General features: G+C 44.9%; 1 protein-coding gene and 1 long non-coding RNA gene across 2 annotated transcripts; both read right to left on the reverse strand.

Moving 5' to 3' along the window:
• Window positions 1–835: 835 nt before the first annotated feature.
• LOC118996187 (probable histone-lysine N-methyltransferase PRDM7) lies at window positions 836–5,334 on the reverse strand. Its single transcript, XM_037059469.1, has 3 exons — window positions 5,071–5,334; window positions 4,581–4,648; window positions 836–1,092 (listed from the first exon to the last, which is right to left on the reverse strand). The coding sequence occupies exons 1-3, from the start codon at window positions 5,332–5,334 to the stop codon at window positions 906–908; spliced, it is 519 nt and encodes a 172-aa protein (XP_036915364.1). The 3' UTR covers window positions 836–905.
• A 924-nt stretch (window positions 5,335–6,258) lies between these two features.
• LOC118996189 (uncharacterized) lies at window positions 6,259–11,275 on the reverse strand. The gene is made up of 4 exons (XR_005068437.1): window positions 11,111–11,275; window positions 9,966–10,077; window positions 8,646–8,695; window positions 6,259–6,409 (listed from the first exon to the last, which is right to left on the reverse strand). It is a non-coding gene; the product is annotated as an uncharacterized LOC118996189 (long non-coding RNA).
• Between the last annotated feature and the right edge of the window lie 11,773 nt (window positions 11,276–23,048).

Here is a 23,048-nt window from a genome sequence, read left to right on the forward strand (position 1 = left end):
TCTTGGCGAGTGTAAAGGCCTATAGACTTCCTGTGGCTACTGATATGCGACTTAATGCTAATGACTCACTCACTCTAACTGCAAACATAGGGCTTCTCCGCTCAGTGTGTCCTCTGGTGTGTGATGAGAACTGACTTCCAGGTAAAGCCTTGCCCACACTCCCTGCAAACGCAGGGTTTCTCCCGATTGTGTCCTCTATTGTCTGATGAGACCTGACTTCTATGTAAAGCCTTTTCCACACTCCCTGCAAACATAGGTCTTCTCCCCAGAGTGTCCCGTCTGGTGTCTGATGAGAACTGCCTTCCAGGTAAAGCCTTGCCCACACTCTCTGCAAACATAGGGCTTCTCCCCTGAGTGTGTCCTCTGATGTGTGAGATGTGAATGCTGTGTAAACCCTCACCTGCACTCCCTGCAAACATAGGGCCTCTCCCCATAGTGTGTCCTCTGGTGTGTGATGAGTCCAGACTTGCCTGTAAAGCCTCGCCCACACTCTCTGCAAACACAGGGCTTCTCCCCAGAGTGTGTCCTCTGTTGTGTGATAAGAACTGACTTCCAGGTAAAGCCTCGCCTGCACTCCCTGCAAACACAGGGCTTCTCCCCTGAGTGTGTCCTCTGGTGTCTCATGAGATGTGACCCATCATTGGAGCCTTGCCAATATCTTCTATGCTCGATTGTTACAATTTTTGACATTCCTACTTTCACAAGGAACTTGCCTATGCCCTCTGGACTCTCTGGCCTCTGCGGGGCTCTTCCTCCCTCACTGTCTCATTCTCACTAGAGATCATCATTCTTTCTTTGAAAGGTTGGGAAAAGGGTCTTGAGATTCTCCTCTGACTGATCCTTTTAAGCAAAGGATCAGACCTTTCTTTGACCTCTTGACCTTCAGCTTTATCATTCCAGGTGTATTAGTATGTTGCTGCTGATGATTCTGATCTTCTGGGCATGGTTCCTCTGCTTGGAGCTGTATTTTTGCAGATGTTCCTGGGCGATTCTGACAGGGATGACTGAATTTCATGTGTTGGCTGAGGAAGTTCTGACTGGAGAAGGCCAGAGAGCAGGAGGGACATGGGTGCACCTCTGGCTTTGATTCCACTGAAAGAAAAAGGTTTGTTCAGAGTAGACGTTGATGAGAATGCCTGGGCTACACAACTTGTCTCCTGGTAAGACCTGCCCCATGAATTATTCTTACTGTGGTGACAATGCAAGCTCTGTTTCCCACAGTGTCCACTCACAGTCTATTTTCCTTTTTATTTTTATGCAGTGCATCTTCTTCAGAAAGCCCACATCAAGGGTCTTTTCTAATATTGCTCAGACTAGGGGCTTTCAAGTAGCATGAGAGGCAATTTCACTCCCTGAACTGCAGTGACCTTTACTAACTACAGGTATCCTCTAAGTCATATTAAAGAGGAAAACTAGACATTGCTTCTTTCAGTGTTTCAAAACTATAAAATAAAATGTCTTTCCTGCCATTGCTTGTATGGCTCAGTGGATTAAGTGCCTGCCTGTGAAGCAAGGACTCACAGGTTAGATTCCCAGTCAGGGCACATGCCTGGGTTGTGGGCCAGGTCCCCAGTAGGGGGTGTGTGATAGGCAAATATGCATTGATGTTTCCCTGTCTTTCTTCTTCTTCTTCTCTAAAAGTAAATAAATAAAATCTTTAAAAAAGACTCATTCCTCAAGCCTCACACCAAATATTTATGCTTCATTCCATTTCAAATATCCTAAGTCATGTTTCAAAATATGCTGCAACCATACTTCTTAAACGCCTGACTCCTGTTCCTGTCTGGACAATCCACCAGCTCTTTCACTTGGAGATGAAGTAATCTCTGAGGAGATTCCCCACTGGAGTTTATTTTCTAAAAATTAACAAAGCATAATCAGAACAGAGAACACACCACTCTACAGCTGACAACTGCACACTTTCACTCAGCAAAGTCCCCAGTGTCTCAACTCGGGTCATCAGCACTGAATTTCCAGGCTGCTAAGCATCTGTCAGAACTCTGTGCTTACCCTCAGTCTGTGCCCAGACCTGAGTGACCCTCAGCCAATTCAATACCACACCTCTTCTTCCCTGCACTAGCTGTTCCCTCTGCCTGGAATCCTCTGCCCCCAGGTATTTTTGTAAATGTTATCTCCTGAGAGATCCCTTCCTGGACCATCTGGCACAGCCCACCTCCCCTCACACTGATCCCTAGGCACTTGTCCCAAATTAGTTTTCTCAAAAGCACTAATGGCTGTGTAGTGTTATGTACATGCCAACATGTGTACCTGGGTTTCCCTCCTTTACCCATCAGCTCCTCAAGAGCAGTGATTCTCGTCCTCATGTTTATCTGTATTTCCAGGTCCCAGGATGCTGTGCGCCACAGACTAGGGTCTCTCATGATAAATCACTGAAATGATGAACAAATGTGCCCTGCCTGAATGGTGTGGTTTGGTGGGTTGGGTAAGGTCCCACAAACTGAAAGGTTACAAGTTTGATTCCCAGTCAGGGAACATGACAGGGTTGTGGGCCACTTGGGGGGGGGGGGTGCCATAGACAACTGATTAATGTTTCCCTTGCACATTGATTTTTCTTTCTCCTCCCTTTTCACTCTCTGTAAAAAATAAATAAAATCTTGTTTAAAAAGCTTTGATTTATGTATTTATTTTCATAAAACAGGGAAGGGAGGGAGGCGGAGGGAGAGAAAGATAAATGTATGGTTGCCTCTCGTGTGTCCCCTTCTGGGGACCTGGCCCACAACCCAGGCATGTGCCCCCAACTGGGAATTAAACCAGTGACCCTTTGGTTCACAGGCTGGTGCTCAATCCTCTAAGCCACATCAGCCAGGGCAAAATCTTTAAAACATAATGCCTATAAACAAAAATGTTTTATTTAGAAGTATGGAGGAAATTTAAGAACAGCTATAAAAGTGTCAGAAAAACTGCCTTGATGAGAGAGCTGGTTAGTGCTAGAAAACTTTTCTTTTTTGCCTCTCAGCCTTTCAGCACTATATGCAGTTGTGTGTTTTGTGCATGAAATATTTTTAAAATAAAAAATATAAAAATTTTGCCTAAGAGACAAAGGCATATGAATGCATTGTGCATTTCTGAAGCATGTAATTTGAAACTTTACTGACTTTAGAGTGGATTTTTCTCTACTTAAGAGTTGGATCATGAATATTTCTATGGAGAATTCTCTTTTCTTTCTGTTTTGAAGAATAATGGTGCCCACCTCTTCCAGCTGCAAGCTCTCTCTTCCACTTACTGCCCCACTTGCTGCCCAGCTCCTGGCCATACTAGTCCATACACCAGACCAGCAGCTCACAGCCCGGTCTGACAACACGGCAGGTTCAGTAGAAAATCTGCCTGTGGTATTGAAAGGCCACCAGGTTCTGTTCTTCATCATCCCGGGCAGTGTTCACATACCTGGGATTGAGGCAGAGAAAGGAAAAAAATCACAGTGAGGAGTTCCCACTATTTGTTACAACCATGTCCAGCTCCTCACTGATTCTTAAAGCCCTCAGGCTCTGATGTTGCCCACTGCCCCCAATGCTCTCAGGGAACATTTTATTCAGTGTCTGAGCATCTGTCAGCATGTCACATAAATTCCTACCTCTAAGTCCTGTTTGCACTGCTAATCCTGCCTAATACCATTTTCTAAAACACAGTTCTAGACTTAACCTCCACCCTGATTGACCATAATATCCAGTGATCTGTGGCTTCTCCAAGCTCTGAATCAAGTTTTCATGCCACAGAACCTGGTGCTTGATCTAGGGCTCAGCTTCTAAATCAGCTCACTAATTATTCACTACTCAGCCCACATCTAGTTTCTCTTGAGAGAAAGCCCCTTTCTCCAACCGCCCTACACTTTAATTAGGGTACCATTCACTTGCCTGCTCAAGGTTACCATTGAAAATTGGAGGTCTTTTTGTCTTAGTAAAATAAAACAGAGCAATAATAGTTCATTCACATTCTGTTAACCCTGATAAAAAAGAGCCCCTCTCAGGAAGAGGGCCCATGACCATTCCTCTGCAGGCCTCAGAGCCCAGTTCTACTTTGAAGTGAGACTGGGATGGTTTGCTGCCCTCACAGGTTTAGGCCACCCTTGGTTTGTGCTATCTTGACACTGCGCATATCTTGGAAATTATAATTAAATGCTTCTAAAAGTAATTGTTCTGTCTGTGAGAAGTCTTTCATAAGGACATGGGTTGTGTGATCTGTTTAATGTAGTCCTTCACCTAAACTGGAATATAATAAGTGCTTAATTAATGTTCATTTGATAAAATAAAGTGTAATCCAATGTCCCTGGTGAATCTAGGCTCTTCAAGGTCCTTTCCAGCTCCCAAATTGTGTCTAGTAGAGAGCTTTATATTTAGAGGACATATGATATAATTTTTTCTAAATGTCCCCTGAAATGAAAGAACACTGTATGGAGAAAAAGAGGGGAAAAGGATTAAGGGAGACCACTGAGGGAGGCACAATGAGAGGGACAGATATATGGGCTCGTGGGGGATGAGTGTCCCCTCTTGTACCCATATTTCTTTATTCTCTTGAATAAAAGAGAATAAGAGAGAGACCAACAAGAGACCTGTTGACCTCACCTCATCCAGTTAGCCCAGGATTTGTCCTTCCCATCCACATACTCATAGCAGTTTCTCCCTCTGGTGATCTGTGTTTCAGAAAGGAGGTTATAAAGACTTTTTACTTTTTACTTTTTTGTGGGGAGGTAATAATCAGAAGAATTATTTTACTGTATTATCATCAAAGCTCTTTCAGCCTGCATGGGTATTCCACTGCCGGTTGTGACCACATGATATTTTTCTTACTCATCACCTACACATCTGAGTCTACCTGTCCAATCAGAGCAAGAGTCCCACAAGGGAGGAGCCACTCCTTTGTGTCTGCACCACTTTGCTCCCACTTACCTTCTGATCCTTAAACAGGAGCTCTGTGTTCATGTGAAGTCCAGTCAGTACACAGAGTTAACCATATTGTCCCCTCCATGTCTAGCACATAAGAGGTGAGGTCCCTGCAAGCCTCAGAAGGAATGTGGGAAGCCAGAGGACAGTGAAAGAGGTAAATAGTTCTCACCAGCCAGGAGTATCTGCTCTTGGCTGCCTCTTCATCTTCTGTGATGTGTCCTTCATAAGGGCCAAAGTGCAGACCCACCAGCAAGTCAGCTGCCTCATTCCACACTCCAAGCCCAGCTTCAGGGATGCAGGATGGCCCAATTCTCAACCCAGGGGGCAGGGTGAGGGCTGAGTGGTGGGGATACCCCTTGTCCATTGCACTGTCCTTTATAAATTTAGGGGGCCCATGCACAGCACAGCTGTCGATGAAGCAGTTCTGACACATCTCACAATCTGGAGGTGAGAGCAACAAGGATTGGGGAAGATTTAGTACATGTTCCTGGACACAAAGAACTTCAGAGGGAGTCCTGCATGCACATCATTGAGACTCAATCCTGTATTCCAGGTCACTAAGGAAGGGAATGATTTGGGGACCAAAGGACTAGATAAAATTATTGTATCTTAACATACTTCTTAGTGAAAGTCACTTATAAAGGTAGTCATCATCCTGGGGCTCAGTGACCTCTTGGTGAACACAGTCCGTTCTTTCTTGTAGGTTATACATCTTCACATAAATCTCTTTTCTCCTGAGTTCTGAGTTGGAGAAGAGCAGGTGAGTGAGGTTGGTGGAATCTATAGTGTTAGTTCGCATTTTGTCAGATAACACACAGTCTCCTCCCATCAATTGATTACCTGTCCTTCTGCATACTCTGGTATGTTACTGTTAACTATTGGTTCAGAAAACTAAGACACCACACTAACTAGAGATGACTGATTCAATTTTAGTTTCTAGGTCTTCCCAGTACCAGGTTTAACTTGCCAACCTTTAATCATAAAATATTTCTTGAGTGCACTTTATGTGTTAGGCATTGAGTATAGGCCTGGGCACACAACACCAATAAAGTGTGGCTGGTATTATCACAGATGGATTTATTGGACAACTTGCATGTGTCACCTGTTTTAAATTCAATTTAATGTTTTCAAACAATATGAGTAATGTTTCCTTATCTTCACTTTACACATTAGCATGCAGGAGCTCAGAGAATTTATAGCATTTGCCCAAAGGTCCAGTGGTAACTTCAGCCTCAGCTTAGCTCAGCTTAAATCCAGGCCCATCCAAAGTCTGCCCCACATACCTAGGCCATACTTATCAGCACTTCTGTAGGACTTAGAGGATCTAAAGTTTCCAAATTATTTTCTCTTACCCAATTTTTGTCTAGTGTGCTTCCAAAGGCACATGCTTCTCCAGGAGGGAACACTGGTTTCTGGGCATGCTCTGAGTCACTTGCAGTCATCAGATTTGCTGTTCCTGACAATTCCTTCAAACTATATTCATTGCTTAATGGCACCCTGGGTGTTTCCTTCAATATAAGAGTCACACATTAAAAGATAACATGTATTTAATTTTTTAAGGCCTATCATGTATTTCACATGCGTGTCTGTACAACTTCAACCCTTGGAAATATCTAGGGAGTATGAATATTGGAGGGGATAAGGCCAATGTGGGTAATGAGTCCAAGATTAGAACCCATGCCTTATGGCTCTTTTCTTTCAACTGTCTCTATAATATTGAGAGTGATGTATATTGGGAAGAGAATAAAGAAATAGTTGGCAGAAACATATCTGGACAATAAATAAAATTTGCAATACCTTGGAAAGAACATTTGTACTTGGATTAGCTGGTTCCCATCAATTGTTTGAATAAGGCTGTACCAGTAGCTAGTTGTCTTCAGTGTCCTGATCTATAACACACTAATTTTAATGCTATAGTGAACATGCAGTTAAATAATATTCAACAAAGTATTCTGTGAATTATGTAATACAGTGTGAATGTGCTGCTATCAATTTACCCCTCAGCTCTCTCCATATTTCAATCCCATAGAAATTACCTTCAGCGTTCATTGATCATCTTCTAATTTAATTAGTAATTGTGAAATCATTCATTCAGCAAACATTCGGGGGCCCTCAGGAGCCCTGATCTGGGCCTGTGACCTCTGAGAAGTCTCAGGTATGGACCAGGCTCTCCAAGAGCTCACAACACAGAGGTAGGCAGGCTGAACAAATGATTCTACACAGGATGAGAGTGGTCTCATTAGAGCTCAGACAAAGAAGCTGTTACTTCACCCTCTAAGAAAGGGCATTTGAAATCAGTTCCAGACAGATTAAGTTTCTGTTGAAGAGAGTGTAACCTATATGAAGTTGTTAAGTCATTTTATTATTTGTTGTTCCTCCATCATGAAACCTGAAGCTCCTCAGGGGTGGGAGATGCTGTCTTTGATTAGAGTGGGAGGCTGTGATCCTGGGGATTTTACATTCTTCTTCATCTGGGACCATCCACTGTACCAACTGCCTACACATCATACACTCTCCTTATTCATAGGGTCTTAGTGCATCTCTCACTTCAGTATAGCAGAGAAGAAGTTTGGTCGAAACCATCAGTCAGATGAATGATGGAATGACATATGTGTAAGACAATGTAAACTTTAGGAAACTGAACGTTTTATTTATTTATTTATTTATTGAGATTTTATTTATTTATCTTTAGAGGAGAAGGGAAGGAGAGAAGGAGAGAAGTATCAATGTATGGTTGCTTCTCGTGAGTCCCCTGCTGGGAACTGGCCTGCAACCCAGGCATGTACCCTGACTGGGAATCAAACCGCGATTGTGTGGTTTGCAGGCCTGCGCTCAATCCACTGAGCTATGCCAGCCAGGGCTGAAAGTTTTATTTTTTAATTACAAAAAAAAGATTTTGCTTATTTTTTTTGAGAGAGGGGAAGGGAGGGAGAAAGAGAGAGAGAAACAGCAATGTGAGAGAGAAATATTGATCAGTCGCTTCTCACACACACCCCAACCAGGAAAATGATTCACAGCCCAGGCATGCGCTCTGACCAGGAATCAAACCAGTGATCTTTTGTTTCGCAAAATGACACCCAACTGAGTCACGCTGACCAGGGAAAAACTATGAAAGTCTTAATGAGTTAGTAAGTGGTTTAGAGAAGAAACTATGAATTAAATTGCACTACTACTGATACTGTGATCTTAGACATATAGTCAAACATTTCTACATCTCTGAAAGCTCACTTTCCTCATTGCAAATGGTGACAGTTACAGTGCCTTCCTCACCAGGTGGCTGTAATGTGTGAGTTTATTCACAAAGAATTCTTAAAGTCTGAAACATTGTGAGAATGAAACAAATGGTAGTTACTATTGCTGCTGTAGTTCTTAACTACTAAGATGATGATGAGTCCTGGCTGGTGTGGCTCAATGGATTGAGCACTGGCCTGCAGACTGAAAGGTTACCAGTTCCATTCCCGGTCAGGGCACATGCCTGGGTTGTGGACCAGGTCCCCCACTTGGGGGCCTGTGAGAGGCAACCTATTCATGTTTCTCTCCCTTTCTTTCTCCCTCCATTTCCCTCTCTCTAAAAAATCAATAAACAAAATCTTTTAAAGAGAATGATAATGTCGGACAATGTGTTGAAGGGACCAGGAAAGGAAGGTGGCAGTTCCTAGGATACTTTCTGCATTTTGCTATTCTTACCTGCATTTATATCTACGAGGAAAATTTTGTTGTCAACAGGATTTGGGAAATACTCACCATCTGGTGTTTACTGTGTTCCCTTCTGAAGGCTACCCAAGAAGGTTTCACTGAAAGATGAAGAGAAATCGGTGTTTTGGTTGGTAAATGTTTCCAAAATCTGAAGATCCTTATTAAGGACACAGAATTCTGAATGAGAGTAGTCCAAGAACAATCCAAGGATTATTGGAAAATATTTTCTGAGGTGTCATTATGACCTAGGCTTATATTGTGACCATCAACTAATTTCATTAGAATGATAAGAAAAATAGACAAATACCCTGGCTGGTGTAGCTCACTGGATTGAGTGCGAGCCTGCAAACCACACGATCGCGGTTCGATTCCCAGTCAGGGCACATGCCTAGGTTGCAGGCCAGTTCCTGGCAGGGGACTTATAAGAGGCAACCATACATTGATATTTCTCTCCTTCTCTCCTTCCCTTCCCCTCAAAGATAAATAAATAAATAAAATCTTAAAAAAAGAAAAATAGACAAATGTCATCTACGCTTCATTCTATGTTCATAAAGCATCTATTACATTTATTAAAAAATAAATTGGACTCTCCTGACAAAAATGTAATAAAAGTAACTGCACAGAAACTTCATGTCTTCACCCTTTCTCTGTCCTGTTGTCTTCATTCAAACTCACGTCCTCCGGGATAAGGGCACCATGACCCCCTTGCCTCCTTTCTCTGGTATCCTCCTCCCTGTGCACATACTGGCCATCCACGCCCTTCCTTAATCATTAGAATCATCTGGTCAGCATCCACAGTCTGATGACCACAGAAACACAATTCCAGTCAAGTTAAAGATCACATCTTGGCTTCAGCTGTGTTTCAACCCCAGACCCATGAAAGTGGACTGACTCCACCCACTGAACACTCGAAAAACTAGATAGAACAGCAGCATGGCCCACATCAGGAAATGATGTGGTGATAAAACTGTTCACTGCTCTGGCCCTCCCCCCAGCTCCCCTAATCACCATGTTAATACTGTTCCCCCTTTGTCTCCAGGCAGGCCATCAGGCAGCCAGGTGTGGGGAAATTTCTCATCCGCCAGACCTGCCTTCCTCTCTTGCGACGACAACTATTCTGAATTAGTTATTTCTTATTCACTTATATGTTCTTACACATTTACTGCTTATTAATGTATCTATAAATATGTGATTATGTTTCACACTTGACAGTTTACAGGAATAGCCCCTCACTGTACGATACACTCTTTTGCATCCTGCGTATTCACTGGACAAGCAAACCCTGTTCCCTGGTTATGTCCTGAGATGCAGCCTGACCTAAACCAGGTCCCTGTCAGGAGGGCACCTCTGCTTCCTCCTGCCCCTCACCTTGCTGCCTCTGGAGCACATTCTTCATCAGAGTCCTCAGGGTCCTCCTCCTGGAGCTCGGTGGCCTGCCTGTGGTGGTGACACAGAAAAGCTGGTCAAGGGGCCCTGAGACCTGGAAAGAGACAAAATCTTTGTCCTGAAAGCAGAGAGGTTGGAGGAGGAATGAGCTCCAGGAAGCCTGTGTGACTGTCTGATGGAATGAGAGAGTCTACAGTGAGTTGTTGTGAGCACTGCACCGTCAGCGCCAGCCCTGCTGTGACGCGAAGGAGCAAATTTCCCCATTGGTGTCCACGCAAGAGGGAGCTGCAGGCGGATGGAGCCGCCTGAGACGGAGCCAGCCCAGCAACCTCGAGGGTTCACCAGGCCCCTGGGCCCAGCGCCTGCGCACTACCTAGGCTGGGGAGTGTGTTGAAGTTCCTCTTCACGTTCCGTACCCAGAGAGGGGGCCGTGGGGCCGTGTGGGAGGAGGGGTTTGATAAGGGGTTGCCAGCAGACCAGCCCTCGTTCCCTGCCTTTCCCTCGGTGGCCTCCTCAGCGCAGGCTCCGCAGGCCACAGCCCTAATGTCTGGAAGGTCCCCCGGCCCAGCCTTAGGCGGCGCCAGGAAACGCGCTTTTCCCAGGGAAGGGCTTGGAGGTGCAGCCGGGGTCTGGAGAGGCCTGTAGGAGACGCAGGCACGCAGGCACGGTCCCCGGCAGACCGCCGTCTCTCAGGCTGACAGGCTCGGGGTCCCTGAGGACTCGATCCTGCGTCTTCCGGGCTGAGGACACTGAGGCCTGGGGGGGAGGGTCGATACCTCTGCAGCTGAGGAGATTCGGGGAGTCTCATCGAGGGGCTTCCGGTTCCCCACCACTGAGTCCGTTTCCAGGACTACGGCATTTGGGGTCTCTGAGTTTGGGGAGATTTGGTCTTTCCAGGCAAGCTGCAGGTTGGGTGTCCCGAGCTGATGGGAACTGGGGTCTTCAGGCTCTTTGGGGGTCTAAGCATTGGGGGTTAAGATATGTGGGGTGCTCCGGGTTAGTGCACGTGGGCCCCTCGATGATGAAGGGATTTGGGGGCCCCTTGGGATGAGGGCATCTGGGGTCCCTTAGGCTGGACTTTGAAGGTCTCAGGCTAAGGGCTCCACATGGCAGGGCTCCTCACTTACCAGTCAGTCTCCCGGGGTCCTTGCCACACTGCCCACCTCAATGGAACCTCTTCTCCGAGCTCGTGGGCTTCCTACCCTCGGGAGGAGGGAGGGCGCCCGGGGCTAGATTCCTGCCTGGATAGCCACGTGGGCCCAATCCGCCAATCAGTGCTGCGATCCCAGGACCCTGCCCAACAATGGGAGGTCAGAAGAAGCTGAAAAGGCAGGGCAGGGCGGGCAGAGCCTCCCGGGTTCTGACTGGCCAGCGGAAGACCTGCCCCTCCCCGCACGGATTGGCTACTCTGAGTCTCTCAAGCGCCTGTCACACAGCCTGCAGCTAGGACCGTAGCTTGGGGGTTTCCATGGCTCTTTTTCCTCGTGGCTAGTGAGGGATTCACCCCGCAGGAGCTTTGAGCCCCGAGTTGGGGCCAGACCTTAGGGTGGATGTGGCCCTCCTGCCGCCTAACAAAGTGTCGTAGTTCCACCAGACTGTGGTCGGAATCCCCAACTTTCGTCTAGGTCTGTCCTTGCCCTTTATTGTCAAACCCACTTTCAGCAAAAGCTGCATAAGCAGTGAGGACTCGGTCAAGACTAGACTGCATTCTGAGAAACTGCTTTCAGTAAATTCAGACCACGCAATTCATAGACACAAAATAAGTCCCAGAGGGCTCAAACATTTAAACACAACAAATAAAATAATAAGTATACTGGACAACACACTGAGAATTTCACATCTCAAAGATGTGGCATTATGAGTAATAGGTTTGTTTAAGTAACTCAGGTGAAAAAACATTTCAGAAATAGGAAGACGATAAAAACAAACTAAACTAGAATTTAGAATTACCTGTCTGAGTGCACACTGCCCCAGTGGGGGTCTGGTTCTCACTGTGTGATTGGCCATGGGAAGGGCCGAGATAGAGTTTGGGGACAGTTCCGGTCTCCTAAGTGAAGTTGACGGAGAGGGTCTTCTTTGCTGTAGCCACTGTGAGCAGTTCTCCCTAAGGATGAAAGTGAACTTTGCTACTGTAACAAAACTAGGCGGGTCGAATGTGGACTTGAAGAATTAGGCAGAAGGTGTCAGAGGAGAGTAGCTCCTGCCCAATCCCGTTGCTGAAGTTGGGACCTTTCTTGCCAGGAGTTACTGAGTCCGGAAGTCCTCGGGGTTGGTGTTGGTCTGTGACTTGCATTGATGAAAAATTGTCTGCCTTCTTCTGGCCTCTCCTGTCTCCAGTGTGACCCAACCCCAGCATCGCAGCACCCAGAGCTGATGTGACAGGACCCCCTGCGCTCTCCAGGAGGGACCCTTCCCCACACTCAGGGGCCCCAGAGCTGAGGCAACGGGAACCGCTCTTCTCCCTGGTGGGACAGTTTTCCAAACTCACAGGCGACAGAGCCAATGTGACGGCTTCCTACTAGGTCAAGTGAGAGCCCTTCCCGGGTCCACAGGTCTTGACTGTCAGGCAGGATGCCTGTCTTTCCCAGGTTGGGTCCCTCTTCACCGTGAAAGGACCCCACTCCTTACAGGGAGAGGCCCCTTCCCACACTCCCAGGACTCAAATAGTAGGACCCCCTACTTTCTAAGTGAGGGGCCCACCCCACATTCACAAGACCCTGAGGTGATGAGACAGCACCCCAGACTATTCCACGTCGAACCCCCACACACTGTCTGGGACCCTGGCTGATGTTAGAAGACCAGGTGTCCTCTTGGGTGGGGCCTCACCTCTTGCTCACAACACCCAGTGCTGACTATAAACCACAGCTTCCTTCTCATGGAGGGGCTTTTTCCTGCAATTCCTGTGCCCAGGGCTGAAGTGACAGGACCCACAGCTTTCTCTGCAAAGCCCCTGTTGCTGTACCCATAGCGCGCAGGTGATGAGACCGGACCCATCACACTCACAGGCAGGGATGTTCCCCTTAGTCGTAGACCCACAGCTTCTTCACACCTCATGATCACAGGGCTGGTGTGGCAGAGCCCTGTACTCTCGGAGGGGGTGGCTATGTTCAGGCTCCCTGGACCCACAGCTGAAGTGACAGGAACCCCTGCTCTGTCAAGTCAGAGCCCTCCCCACGTCAACAGTCTCAAAGGTGGAGGGTTGAGACACTTACATTTCACAGGGAGGGGCCTTTCTTAACCCTCACAGGACACAGGTGTGCAATAACAGGATACTCCTGTCTCTTGTGTGGTCCTCTCCACACTCAAGTGGCCCAGGCCTAAGGTCACAGGACCCTTGGACTCACAGGTCTCAGGTGGGGACCCTCCCTGTAAGACCCAGAGGTGACCTAACACAACCTCTTATGCTCTCTGGTGAGGACCCAGAACTCATCCCATGAGGCTCCATCCTTTCTTAGGTAATAGTACTTCTTCCAGCAGTCAAAAAAACCCATGGCTGACTTGGCAGGACCCCTGGTCTCTGCGGTGAGGCCCTTTTTCCCACTCTGCTGCACACCACCATTTAGTCTGCAACTTTAGAATAGCATCTGAGTTGAGGCCAACAGGAAATGCTCTTTTGTGTCGCCACCTTGTGGACATCTTGGAAATAGCACCTGTTTCCTAGCATCTGGTCCTAACCTTTTGCAAGGTCACTTTGAAGCCCCATGGCACCTCCCACCATCACTGCTTCAGTACATTTTGTGTGTCCACGTTTCCATTCTATGTTTGATGCTCTTCTGCATGTGGGGTTCCTGACTCTTTCATGTGAGTGAGGTTCCCATGCCTATGCACTTCTCAAATTTAGTTGTTTTCATTTGGTAATCTGTGTCATAGCTGTAGGATTATCAGACCAGCCCAAAGATTCTTGAGGTTAGAGGAAAGGTTGTTTCTCCACCAAATAAGTAAACAGTCAGATATTTAATAGGAGGTGGATTTGGGGAGTACATGTTTGTAACCATTTACTTAAGTAAGATTTAATAATTTAACTGAAGTAACTTATTCTCAAAACTGAATGATTATCTCAATGAAATATGGAGCAATGTACTAATTTACCTTGTTGATAAAAACTTCTACGTAAAGTTTCAGAGGCGGTAATGAAGAGAGTGAACATTTTGCATTTGACACGTTGACTTTAAACTGGCTGTTAGGAAAAGGAAGACTGGGAAATTACTGAGGATTGTTGTCTCATTTATTCCTGAGAGATTTAGTTGCCAAACTGGGTTTAGGAAGAGAGCTTCAGCACAGCTCTAGATAGTAATACTCCTAGCAAGAGCTTGTTGACCCTCTTACCTTACTCCTTATGTCTTAAGGTTTTGGGAAGTTAAAAAACCTCATCACAAGTGGCGAATGTGCATGTGGCCCTTTTTGCACTGAAGATGCATGAACATAAGCAACATTTTCAGCCCCATTGGCTTTGTCACTTCAAGGAAGGTACAAGCACAACTGCGAGGCAACAAAAGGTTTGTGGTGTGTATGTATGGAGATGTTGCTGTGAGTGATGGAATGTGTCAGAAGTGGTTATGAAGTTTCATGCTGGAGATTTCTTGTGTGCAGTTGGCACATGAGTCAGTAGACAAGGTGCAGTGGAGAGCCGTGGAGGGGAGATGTTCACTGGGGACAGACCACACTATGGCACTCAGGAGACAGGCTATATGCTCAAAGCATCAAAATCGGGTATCAAGAATTATTTGCACCAGCTTGGTTTTGTTAATTGCATTCACGTTGGGTTCTGCAGCAGTTAAGTGGGGTCCTGGGGAACCCCTCTGACTGCATTTTCAGAAGCAGTTCTCTATGGAAACCTAAGGAAAATATTCTGCTTCCAAGACAAATTTTGAGGGGGGATGAACTGTTGATATGGTAGAATAATGTGGGTGGGAGAGTTGAGGGAAAGAAAGGAACCACCACCAGCAGCCCCTCCAAGGGGTGGTCTTCATCCAAAGGTGGTGATGTTAATGTGGTGGATTCCTGAGGGTGTTCTGCAGTGGGAGCTCCTTGCAGAAACCCAGTGGGTTACTTCCATCAGAGCAACTGAAAGCCACCTGTGGGAAAGCATTCAGAATTTGTCAGCAGAAGACACAGAAGGTGCAAGGCCATTTAGTTCAGTCTTTCGAAATGTGTCTTGATGGAGAGAAATTTCCATTTCCTAGAAGACTGCAGAAGGCACCTGGAAGAGTTCTCTGCTCTGAAAGAGAACAATGTTGTGGGATGATGGAATGGTGAAGTTGCCTGAAAAGTGGCAAAGGGCAGTGGAACAAAGTGGTGACTGTGTTGTCCAGTCGTTTTTCAGCCACGTTGCTGGGGGAAAATGAAAAGCGTGCCTGCCATGGCATCTGATGGTAAGCAATGAACTAACCCACCCCTTTCTGCCAAGACAGTAGTTTCATGTGTTTCAAGTGTCGGTCTCTGCTGCCATCTCGTGGCCATTTTGGAGAATGACGCCTCGGTACAGGTTAGCCGTAAAAGTGGTTGATTCCAGTGGAATATCAACGACTTTTGATGGTAGGTTCTTTTATTTTTACGTTTTAAAAGTGTCTTTTTATAGATTTTATTTATTTCTTACTTTTTTAGAGAGAGAGGAGGGCAGGGAGAAAGAGAGGGAGAGGCACATCAACGTATGAGAGAGAAACATTGATCTGTTGCTTCTTACATGCCCCCAACTGGGGGCCTAGCCCTCACCCCAGGCATGTGTCCTGACTGGGACTCGAACCAGTGACCTTCTGGTTTGCAGGCCAGGACTCAGTCCACTGAGATACACCAATCAGGGTTTGATGGCAGGGATTTTTACAAGTGCATTTGAAAACGTCTAAATGTCAGGGCTGTCCATCTACCTTGTCACTGATTTCCAGATTAACGGGCAGGAGAGCAATTAGAGTGTTTTATGTGACATTTCTTGGATCAGGATGTGTACTGTGATGGAGTTGGGTTTCTACAATTTCCAGGTGTGCTTGAAAGTTGTGATTTGCTTTGTTGCAGCTTTCTTAAACAACGCAGAGGAACAATTTATGTGAAATTCTCCACCAAGAGTTAAAAAAAAAGTGAAGTAAAACACATGCACTCTCATTTTATGCATGTACCCCTACAAACATATTTATGGGCTCGTTTCCTCAGCTTTGCCTAGATTGACTTTACTATTTTAGGTTCATTGTAGCCGTAAAAAGGAAAGGAACCTTTTTGTGCAGCCAGTAATAGCAGCGTGTTTCCAACCGTCGGTCTATGCTGCCACCTGGTGGTCATTTTTGAGAACGACACCTCAGTTCAAGTCAACAGGAAAAGTGGTTGATTCCAGTGGAATATTAATGACTTTTGATGGCAGTGGTATTTACAAGTGCAGTCGAAAACATATAAATGCCAGGACTATACAGTTACCTTGTGAGTAGTCTCCAGAGTAACGGCCAAGGGATGAATAAGCGTGTTTTATGGGACGTTTCTTGAAAGTGGCATTGTAGCCTGATAGAAGCAGGTTCTTCCAAGTGTCAAGTGTGCTTGAAAGGCGTTTGTAATCTCCTTTCTCTGTTGCAGCTTCCTAAAACAATGTGGAGGCAAAATTTATATGTACTGCTACTACAAGAGATACAAAAAAAGCAAAGTAAAATACCAGCACCATCATTATATGTACATGCCCTCTAGGAGATGTCTTTGGGCTCGTTTCTCCACTTTGCCTGGACTTCGTCTACTATTTTCGATTCCTGATATGGGTGCAAAACATGTGAATTTCCAGCTTCTGTTTCTAAGCTGTGCATTCAAGGATGAAGATTTCTTTCTCAAGTTTTGTTACGGAGCATCTTTACCATCACTCAGGTCCAGTTATTTTGTAATTCCAATGGCAGTTTATTTCAGAGATTCTGTAGGAGTTTATTTCAGAAGTCCCAAACAACAGAACTTTCTAGTCATCTATTCTCAGTGAATGCCAGCTTAAGTGCTATGAGGACAAAAAATATATTGTATAGGATTTCGAGGCTGCGATGCTGGTTGAACCTTGTTTTAAATGGGGCTGATAAATATGTCAGTCAGCATCCCACCCTCTCCCACCACCATACCCTACCTCATCACCTGGCTCTGGTCTCACATACTTGTCTTTATGTCATTCGAAAGCATTTTATTACACTGCATCGTAACAGCTGTCATACCAGTTTGCATTTAAAAAATCTCATCACAACTGGAGCATGTGTGTGTGGCCATTTTCACACTGAAGAGGGAAGAACATAAGCAACGTTTTCAGTACCTTAGGTGTTGTTATTTCAAGAAAGGTGCAAGTGCAAGTGTAAGGCAGAGAAAGATTTTTTTTTGGTGTGTTTGGAGACATTACTGTGACTGATGAAACGTGTCACAAGTGTATTTCAAGTTTCATTCTGGAGATTTCTGGCGTGCAGCTGCCCCATGGGTCTGACAGACCACTTGCAATGGAGAGCCATCCAGGGCAAATGTGCACTGAAGACAGACCATGGTATGGCTCGCTGGAGACAGGCAACATACTCAAAGTATCCTAATCAAGCACTGAAAATAATATTCACTAGCACAGTTAGGTTAGTCACCGTGACTAACCAGAAGTTAGGCGGGTACAAGGAGGGGACCCATCTTGACCGCATATCCACATGTGGTTCTCTACTGAAACATAAGGAAAACATTTTGTTTCCAGAATAAATTGTGAGGGTTGATGAATTGTTGCTACATTAGAATATTGTGGAATGGGAGAGATTGAGGGCCAGCAAAGGAACGTGTAGGGGATCAGTTTGTTTAAGTCTGGCAAATATGACTCAGCTCTGTATGGAAAACCTACAGAAGTGAAGTGGGAGGCAGGAGCCAGACCTTCAAACCAAGTTTTCCCGTGGGAATAAGGCCTAGAAAATGCATACAGACTGTTACAGCTTGCTCTTGCTAAAACTCTATTACCCTAGTCTAAAACAACAAATGTGTATTGTCTATCTTCAAGGTAATATCCAAAGCTTGTGTGAATTTGCCTAAGGACCGAGCTAATCAGCTCATCTCCATTCCCCTCTGCATGTTATTTTCATTTTGTTGATTATACCTAAAATGTAGACAATAATATTCTAGGTAATAGATAATAAATATTTCTCTGATGTAAGACCCCAGGAAAAACAATAAAAGCCTGTCTAGACAAGGGTCGGGGCACTCCCCTCTTGAGGGAGTGGCCGAGGCATCCATAGGCCCTCTCCCCTTGAGGGAGTAGTTGTGCTGTTCCCTTTCTCTCCACAGGATTGTTGTCACCTGTGTATTCATTCTCACCATCAGCCACAACAGGCGGACTCTGTTGGCTAAAGTCCACCAGAGGAACCAACACCAGGTCCCTCCAAAGGGTGGTCTTCATCCAAGAGAGGTGATGTTGCCCTTTTGGTGGTTTCTGGAGAGCTTCCTGCAGAAGTTCCTTGTAGAAAGCCGGCAGGTTACTTGCAACAAGCACTGCTCCCCGTCAGACCAACTGAAATCACTGCCTGAGGGAATGAGTGTGAAATTTGTCAGCAGAAGGTACATAAGTCTCATGATAAGGTGAGAATGCATATTTCTCTTTGGTGACCAGTCAAAAATGGTTCCAGCCTGGCTGCGCAGTCCTGATTCATCTACAGTGCTCACCAGACCTTGCTCCTTCATATAGCCAATTGCTTTGGTCTGTCTGAATTTCTGTTAGTGGAGAGAAATTTCCACTCCCTGGAAGACTGCAGAAGACACCTGGAAGAGTTCTCTGCTCCAAAAGATAACAAAATAGTCTTTTCAAGGGTCTATGGAATGGTGAAATTACCTGAAAGGTGGCTGAAGGCAGTGGAACAAAATGGTGACAACTTTTGTGCAGTCACCGTGTTTGAGAAAAAATGAAAAGTGTGCCTGTCATCACATCTCACAGTAAAAAATGAAGGAACCTTTCAGCCAAGCCATTTGTGGGACAGGCGTTCCAAATGTCAGTCTCTGCTGCCATCTTGTGGCCCTATTGGGGAATGACACCTTAGTGCAGGTCAACAGGAAAGGTGGTCAATTGTAGTGGAATATCAATGGCTTTTGACGGTAGTGGTATTCACAAGTGCATTCCAAAGCATCTAAATGTCAGCACTGCTCAGTTACCTTGTGAGTGGTGTGCAGGTTAAGGACAAAGGGAGCGATGAATGTGTGTTATGTGACGTTTTTTGTATTGGCTTTGTAGCATAATAGTATCAGGTTTTCACAAGTTGTAAGTGTGTTTGAAAATTGTTTGTAATTTGCTTTGTCTGTTGCAGCTTCCTTAAACAAGGGGAAAATAAAATTTATTCAAAATTCTCCATCCAGAAGTAGAATAGAATACAATAAAATAATGTCACTATAATTTCATGTATGTGCCCTTCTGGAAGTGTCTAGAGGCACATTCCCTCTAGTGTGTCTTGGCTTCGTTTACTCTTTTTGGTTCTTTTTTTTAAATATTTTATTTATTTATCTTTAGAGGGGAAGGGAAGGAGAGAGGGAGAGAAATATCAATGTATGGTTGCCTCTGCTGAGGACACACAATGTATCGTGTGTCCCCTGCCGGGAACTGGCCTGCAACCCAGGCATGTGCCCTGACTGGGAATCGAACTGCGATCCTCTGGTTCGCAGGCCCGTGCTCAATCCACTGAGCTACACCAGCCAGGGCTCTTTTTGGTTCTTAAAATGGGTGCAACTCTTGTACAATTTGAGGTTTTGTGACTAACCTTAGTATTTAAACGCACAGGTTTTGTTCTCAAGTTTTGGTATATAGTATCTTTAGCATCATTCAGTTCAAATTATTTTGTAACTCACATAGTGGTTCATTTTGGAAGGTCTGTAGGAGTCTATTTCAGAAGTACCAAGCAGGAGAACTTCCCAGTCCCCCATTTTCAGTGAATTCTAGCTTAAGTGCTGCATGAGCAAAAAACATACTGTAAATGATGCAATTCTGGTTGAAGCTTTGTTTATACTGGGTTGGCCCAAAAGTCAGTTCAGCCCCCACCACCCTCACTGCCCCGTCCCATCCTGTAACTCTGGTTTGCTAATTTGTCTAACTTTACTCAAAAGCATTGGGTTAGACTATACCGTGACAGATGTCATACTAATGTGCATTGAAAGAAAAAACTCATCAAAAGCACTGTGGCTTTGTGGCCATTTTCATACTGAAGATGGATGAACAGAAGGAACACTTTTAGGCTTTGTCATTTCAAGAAAGGTGAAAACACAACTGGAATGCCAAAATAAAGATTGATCATGTGAATGGAGAAGGCGCTGTAGTTGATGAAATGTCAGAAGTGTTTTTCGAAGTGTCTTCCCGAAGATTTCTCCCACAAATGTGCCCCATGGGTCTGGCAGACCGTTTGCAATTCAGAGCCATTGAGTCCAGATGTTAACTGAGGAGACACCACACTATGCCATGCGGGAGACAGGTGACATACTCAAAGTATCCAAGTCGAGCGCTGAAAATCATTTACATCTGCATGATTACATGATTTGCTTCCATGTTTGGGTTCCACAGTAGTTAAGAGGGAGGGGGGATGACCTCATTTCCACATGCGGTTCTCTATGGAAATATATGGAAACCATTCTGCTTGCAAGGAAATTGTGAGGGGGTATGAACTGTTGAAATTTGAGAATAATGTGGAACGGGAGAGACTGTGGGCAAATGAAGGAACCACCACCAGCAGCCCCTGCACAGGGAGGTCTTCATCCTAAGGAGGTGATGTTGCCTATGTGGTGATACCAGAGGGAGTCCTGTAGGAGGAGCTCCTTGGGGGAAATTCACAATACGTGCTGCCCCATCAGACCAACTGCAAGCACTGCCTGTGGGAAAGAGTAGAGGCAGAAGATGGGAAAGCTTCAGGATGAGGTGAGAGCTCCCGTTTCTCTTTGGTGGCCAGGGAAAAGGGGTTCCAGCCTGGCTGCGCAATCGTAATTCATGCGTAGTACTCACCAGACCTTGCACCTTTGCATGGCCATTTAGTTCGGTATGCCGGATTTCTCTTAGTGGAGAGAAATTTCCGTTCCCTGGAACACTGCAGAAGGCACCTGGAGAAGCTCTCTGCTCCTAAAGGTAACAGTGCTATGAGACAATGGAATGGGAAGTTGCCTGAAAGATGGCAGGAGGCAGGGGGACCAAGTGGCAATGACGTTGTGCACTCACAATTTTGGGGGGAAATGAAAAGTGTGCCAGTCATTGCATTTTACACTAAAAAGCGAAGGAACCTTTCAACCAAGCCAATTAGTGGGGTATGCGTTGCCTCTGTCAGTTTTTGCTGTATGTTGTGCCATTTTGGGGAATGACACCTTAGTGCAGGTCAGCAGGAAAAGTTGTTGATTCCAGGGGGAATATCATTGACTTTTCATAGTAGTGTAATTTAGAAGCGCAGTTGAAGATGTCCAAATGTCAGGACTGTGCAGTTACTTTGTGACTGGTCTCCAAATATCCTCCAAGGGGGCAATAAGTGTGTTTTCTGTGACATTTCTTGGAACTGGCTTTGTTGGGTAACAGAGGCAGCTTTTTACAAGTGCCAATGTGCTTGAAAATTTGCCTGTGTAATTTGCTTTTTCCAGTGTGGCTTCCTTAAATAACAAAGAGGTCAAATGTAGAGGAAATGTAGAGGAAAAAAAAGTAGAGGAAAATACAAGTACTCTCATTTCATGTAGGTGGCCCTCAGGACATGTCTACAAAGCCCTGAGGGCCGCACCCTCAGGACTTGTTTCTTCACTTTGCCTGGACTTCCTTTACTATTTTAGGGTTGTGGTACAGGTAAAAACTTGTGCATTTCCAGCTTCTGGTTCTAAGCTGTGCATTGAAGGGTGAAGATTTCTTTCTCAAGTTTTGGTATGGAGCATCTTTACTATCAATCGTGTTGAGTTATTTTGTTATTTTTTATTTACTTACTTTTATTTATTTTTAAAGTTTTGTATTGGTTATGCTATTACAGTTTTCTCAATTTTTCCCTTTTTAACTCCCTTCTGCCCTGCACCCAACCCTCCAGCTTCTCCCCTACCTTAGTTCATGTCTGTGGATTGTACATATAAGTTCTTTGATTTCTCTGTTTCCTATACCATTTTTATCTCTCCCCATGTATTTTTTGCCTTCCAATTAAGTTTCTTCTTCCCTGTACCTTTCCTCCTATTCCTCCCTCCCCCTTCCCCACTGAAATCCCTCCTTGTGATGTCCATTTCTCTGTTCTGTTCCTGTTCTAGGTGTTTACTTAGTTTTTCTTTTCATTGTTTTTCTTTTCTTTCGGGTTCATTTGTCTATACTTGTGAGTTTGTTGTCATTTTATGGTTCATAGTTTTTGATTTTCTTCAATTTCTTAAATAAGTCCCTTTAACATTTCATATAATAGGGGCTTGGTGATGATGAACTGCTTTAACCTGAACTTATCTGGGAAGCATTTATCTGCCCTTCCATTCTAAATGATAGCTTTGCTGGATAGAGTCATCTTGGATGGAGGTCCTTGACTTTTATGACATGGAATACATCTTTCTGGCCCCTTCTTGCCTGCAAGGTTTTTTTTGAGAACTCAGCTGATAGCCTTATGAGAATTCCTTCATAGGTAACCCTCTCCTTTCCTCTTGCTCCTTTTAAGATTCCCTCTTTATCTTTAATCTTGGATAACTTAATGATGATGTGCCTTGGTGTGTTCTTCTTTGTGTCCAACTTCTTTGGGAGTCTCTGGGCTTTCTGGAAGTCTATTTCCTTCAATAGATTGGGGAAGTTTTCCTTCATTATTCATTGAAATAAGGTTTCAATTTCTTGCTCTTGTTCTTCTCCTTCTGGCTATTGGAACATTTGAAATTGGATATTGGAACATTTGAAGTTGTCCCAGAGGTTTCTAAGCTTCTCCTCATTTATTTTTGAATTCTTGTTTCTTCATTGTGTGGTGGTTGGATATTTATTTCTTCCATTTGTTCCAAATAGTTGATTTGAGTCCTGATTTCCTTCCTTTCACTGTTGGTTTCCTGAATATTTTGCATTATTTCACTTTGGGTCGTCTTCATTTGTTCTTTCATTTTGCACCAAGCTCAATTAGTTCTGTGAACATTTTGATTACCAAACTTTTGAACTCT

This window comes from Sturnira hondurensis, unplaced genomic scaffold (genome assembly GCF_014824575.4).
Source record: "Sturnira hondurensis isolate 20B ecotype Veracruz unplaced genomic scaffold, ASM1482457v3 Scaffold0010956, whole genome shotgun sequence".
NCBI lineage: Eukaryota > Metazoa > Chordata > Mammalia > Chiroptera > Phyllostomidae > Sturnira > Sturnira hondurensis.

What these genes read in the sequence shown, in the direction of transcription:
- LOC118996187 (XM_037059469.1), bottom strand. Translation starts at nt 5,334, where the DNA reads ATGTGTCAGAACTGCTTCATCGACAGCTGTGCTGTGCATGGGCCCCCT. An exon ending in AGAGCAGATACTCCTGGCTG is followed by an intron (nt 4,649 to 5,070) that starts GTGAGAACTATT and finishes TCTGAAACACAG; the next exon opens with ATCACCAGAGGGAGAAACTG. An exon ending in TCCTGGGCTAACTGGATGAG is followed by an intron (nt 1,093 to 4,580) that starts GTGAGGTCAACA and finishes TTTTTCTTTCAG; the next exon opens with TGGAATCAAAGCCAGAGGTG.